Source organism: Merops nubicus, unplaced genomic scaffold (assembly GCF_000691845.1).
Source record: "Merops nubicus isolate BGI_N331 unplaced genomic scaffold, ASM69184v1 scaffold3643, whole genome shotgun sequence".
NCBI lineage: Eukaryota > Metazoa > Chordata > Aves > Coraciiformes > Meropidae > Merops > Merops nubicus.
The window spans coordinates 1-4,749 of NW_008599404.1; the positions used below are offsets into that span (position 1 = coordinate 1).

At 53.1% G+C, this 4,749-nt stretch overlaps 1 protein-coding gene across 1 annotated transcript; it reads right to left on the reverse strand.

The window, feature by feature from the left end:
• Window positions 1-2,932: 2,932 nt before the first annotated feature.
• LOC103770108 (olfactory receptor 14A16-like) lies at window positions 2,933-3,922 on the reverse strand. Its single transcript, XM_008937359.1, has one exon. The coding sequence runs from the start codon at window positions 3,920-3,922 to the stop codon at window positions 2,933-2,935; it is 990 nt and encodes a 329-aa protein (XP_008935607.1).
• Window positions 3,923-4,749: the final 827 nt, after the last annotated feature.

Consider the following 4,749-nt stretch of genomic DNA (forward strand, 5'->3'; position numbering starts at 1 on the left):
CACAGGTCATCTGGCCAGATTTCTTTCCTCCTTCCTTTCCCTATTTCTGTTTTCCATGAACTCTCAAAGTGGAAAATTCATTGAGTCCCAGAATAACTCTGTCTGGCAGAGACCCAACTATCTAGCCAGCTTCCCACCCACCTCATGATCCACTTCTTCAATCCAGTCAGCACCAGCTTGGCTCTGAAGAGCCAATGGCAGACCATGTCAAAGGGCTGGCTAAAGTCTGGGTAGGCAACGTGCTCTTCCCATTCCCCTGCCCATCCTGCTTCAGAAATACCTTTCTTGTCCTTCAGCTGCCTGGAGCAGGCTGCAGAAGCATTTGGCCCATCCCCAAGGCCCAGGGACTGAGGTGAGGCTGACCAGCTGACAATTCTCCCAATGCTCCTTCCTATCCTTCATGAAGAAGGGCTCCATGTCTTTCTGCTCCAACATCCCAGGAACCTCTCTGATGACTCAGGCCTTAACAAGGGGTTTGAGACAGGTCTCACGAGGACACTGGCCAGCTCCACCAGCACCTCTCTGCCCCTTCCCACACCCAAAGCCTCCTCCATATTCCACACTTCCAGAGGAATACAAAGGACACAGTAAACACCTGCGCAGCTCCTCGGGACCTCTTCAAAGGCAACCAGAACTGATTTCTTCCTGCAGGCCCACAACTCCCATTGGCTCCTCGTTCTTCTCAAAGCTTTCCAGAACATTTTTCTTAGTGCTCCTTTGCTTCCCCATACCTTTCTGAGTCCTCAGGCTCTAGATGTGGAGATTGAGCAGGGACCTGACGATGGTGTAGAAAGTGAGCTGTGTTAAATTATCTCAGGAGGGCTGCTCTGGGCATCACACAGACAGGGATGAGGGATGCCGTAAAAGCAGTGGCATTAGTGAGGTGAAATGAACAGGTGGAGAAGGCCTTCTGCCTGTCTATACTGGGTGGGAGAACTTCCTCAGGGTGGCACCTCTGATGCACTCCCATGATTTGAACATGGACAGGAAAGGGAGAACTGGACCTCAAGAAAGGCCGAGGAAAGCAAAGAGCACGAGTGCCAGGTGATCACTGTGGAAATGGTCCATCACACTGGAGCCATGGAACTGTAGCTAGGACAACCACAGAGTGAAAATCAGAAATCCTCGTAGCCAAATTTCAGCTGCCTTTTGGAGAACAACCTCCCAGTCTTGCCAAGAGATGTGGGTGGCTCACAGCTCAGGGCTCATGCCAAGAGGTGACCACCAGCAGGAACCACTCAGTGCATTGCAAAAGGAGCAGGAGACAGCTCTAACCCTGCTGTGAGCAGAGATGGTGCTGTCCTCAGTCCACAAGCTGCCCAGCAGCTGGTCCAGGGTGGTGGAGCTGGAACAGGTCTCCAGGGAGGACACATTCCCCAGGAAGAAAGTCACAGGATTGAACTGATACAGGTTTGGCACCAGGAGCAGGATGGTGAGCATGTTCCCAACCGCAGTCGTGGGGCAGGTCAGGAGAGAGAGGAGCTAGACTTTGTTCGGAGGATTGGGGTCATTCCCTATTCCCAGTAGGGGAAACCCCACCCATGATGTCTGATCCCCCTTTCTCCATGGAAGGCCAAGGTCCTGCTTGTCTGCTCTCTCCTGGTAAGACAGCTGTGAGGAAGAACATTTGTTTATTTGGGACCTCTTTAAAGAGGTTGTGGGAGAAGGTGTGGAACCCAGAAGATGCCTCTGCTCCGAGGAGCTTTCTATTTCCTATCTGTGCTCTGTGCCCTGTGAGAGGTGAGAAATGCATCTTCTTGTGGGCAGTGCTGCTCTTGTTGGAGAATCCCTTCTGCCTGCCCAGGGGAGAAGCTCCACAGACGAGCTTCTGTCACAGGTGTAATGAAAGGGAGAAGCCAGGGAGTCAGAGGAAAGTGATGGAGCAGAGATGCCCCATGGCATGAGGAGAGGACACAGGGACCTGGGTTCAAGGGAGCCCATTCCAGTGCTGCAGTCAGGGGGTTTCTCAGGGGACATGACTCCCAACATGAAGTTACCTCAAGACACTGTCTCTGCCCTTCTTGGCACCCCCCAGGAAGAGGTGATGGTGTTTGTGCTGACTGGGTTCAATGTCACCACATGGGCATGTTGTGCATGCCTTTGTCTCCCCGTGGAACAGAAATGTGTGTTTGAGTGGAGGCACAAACTGCCTCTGCAAGATCAGAGGAGAGGACAGTGCAGGAAATGGTGGCTGGTCTGGGCTAGGTGTGGGGTAAAACTTCCCTGAAGCAGGTTCCTTTGTGTGTCCAGAAGAGACAGGCCCAGACCAGTCCTTGCTTTGCTGGAGTGTCATGTCTCACTTGGGATTCCTGGCTGTGTGAGGACACTGCTGAGTGTCCCCACCCTGCCCACTCACTCTGATGAGCTGTTTACTGAGTCTGTCATTTGTGGGGCACTTCCCTGGGCATGTTCTTGAGATCACCTTTGGAAGAAGACCTGAGCCTTCAGGCCCTGCCCTGAGGAGATGCGCTGCTGTGTTGGCAATGCTGATGTGGAGGCAGCTCTGTCCCAGAGGTGCCCATGGCCTGTCCCTGCCTGCAGTCACAGCACAGCCATGCAGCAGCACTGGCACCAAGCTGCCAGAGCACTCAGGCCTCCCAGCAGCCCAGGGCTCAGGAGGAGAGCCTGGAAGTGAAGAAAGAGCCGCTCAGGGCAGAGCAAGCACTGGTGCTCCCTGGCAGAGCTGCTGTGCAGGGACTCTTTACTCCTCCACCTCTGCACATAGGCACTGCCCCTGCAGCTCCACAGAAGGGCTCACAGGAAGGACCTCAAGCAAACAAGTCACTGCAGGGTCCTTTATTTTGTTCAAAATAAACACGGAGGGCACAGTTCCTCATTTACACACCTACTCAGTCAGAAAAGAGAAGTAGAGAGTGAATTAGTAAGAGGGTCACAACAGTATTGAAAGTGAAAAACCACCAACAGAAAATCCTTAAGATAGGCTGGCCCTGCAACATAAGAACTGCACTAGAGAAGAAGATGGACAGTTTAATGGTTCTGGAAAACATCCAGTGATCAGCTTCCTGAGAGCATCCTTGAGCTCCTGGTTCCTCAGGCTGTAGATGAGGGGATTCAGTGTTGGAGGCAATATCAAGTACAGAACTGACACCACCAGGTTCAGCAAAGGGGAGGAGATGGAGGGAGGCTTTAGGTTGCTGAACATGGCAGTGATCAAAAAAATGGAGCCCACAGCCAGGTGAGGGAGGCAGGTGGAAAAGGCTTTGTGCCGCCCTTGCTCCAAGGAAGTCCTCAGCACTGCCCTGAAGATCTCCACGTCGGACAACACAATGAAAACAAAAGAGCCAAATGCTAAACTGATACTAACTACCACAAGCCCAAGTTCCCTGAGGTAGGATTGTGAGCAGGAGAGCTTGAGGATCTGGGGGATTTCACAGAAGAACGGGTCGAGGGCATTGCCCCGGCAGAGGGGCAGAGAAAATGTATGGGCCATGTGCGTCAGGGCATGGAGGAACCCAGTGGCCCAGGCAGCTGCTGCCATGTTGACACAAGCTCTGCTGCCCAGGAGGGTCCTGTAGTGCAGGGGCTTGCAGATGGCAACGTAGCAATTGTAGGCCATGATGATGAGGAGAGAAAACTCTACTGAAAGAAAAAAGACAAGTAGAAAAACTTGTGCACCACAGCCAAGGAGGGAGATGCCCCTGGTATCTGAGAGAGACTTGGCCATGGCTTTGGGGACAGTGGTGGAGACAGATCCGAGGTCAAGGAGGGCAAGGTTGAGGAGGAAGAAGTACATGGGGGTGTGGAGGTGGTGGTCCCAGGCTATGGTGGTGATGATGAGGCCTTTGCCCAGGAGGGCAGCCAGGTAGATGCCCAGGAAGAGCCCAAAGTGCAAGAGCTGCAGCTCCCGTCTGTCTGTGAAGGCGAGGAGGAGGAACTCACTGATGAAGCTGCTGTTGGACATTTGCTGCCTCTGGGCACAGGGACCTTTCCATGAAGAAAAGGACAGTGACAAGTTAGAGGAAACTTCTCTAAGCAAATCACAAATCCCATAGAAACCCCCTTAGAGCTGCCTCTCTGGGACCTTTCCATGAAGAAAAGGACAGTGACAAGTTAGAGGAAACTTCTCTAAGCAAATCACAAATCCCATAGAAACCCCCTTAGAGCTGCCTCTCTTCTTATAGGAAGAGCTTTTGCAGGTCCCTTTCACCACCTCTGTTTGGCGCTGGCTGAGGGTGTCACTGGGAGCAGGGGCTCTACTAGAGGCTCTGCAGGTCTCAGTCCTGTCCCACAGCAACGGGGAAATAGGGACACGGGCTGGTCTCAGATGAAATCCAATGGGATATCCAAAAGCTCTGCAGTGTTGTCGCTCGCCAATCCCTGGACAGCTGAGCAGAGCTGGGGCATTTTGGTGTCTCTATTTTGTTCTGGTTGCCCAACCACTCTTCAGAAGGGCTTTGGGCAGCACCAGTTCTGCTGCACTGCTAGTGAAACCTCATTGGTCCTGAGAGGCCAAACGACTGTCCTTCAGTGTAGAGGGAGAACAATTAGTCTGTCCACCAGCCTTGGGTTCAGCTGCCCCTGCTGGCAGCTCCTTCAGCTGGAGGACAAGAGCCACTCAGATGTGTCTTGGAGAAGAACCTGGATGCTGATGAGAGCAGAGGAATCCAGTTTGAAAGTGCAATCTCCAAAGCCCTCACCCCGTCTCATCGTTCCTGAGGAGGATCTCAGCTCTCCCCTCGCAGCCAGGGACACCGAGGGCTCCTGGCAGCTGCCTGTGCACAGCCCCCC

What these genes read in the sequence shown, in the direction of transcription:
- LOC103770108 (XM_008937359.1), bottom strand. Translation starts at nt 3,922, where the DNA reads ATGTCCAACAGCAGCTTCATCAGTGAGTTCCTCCTCCTCGCCTTCACA.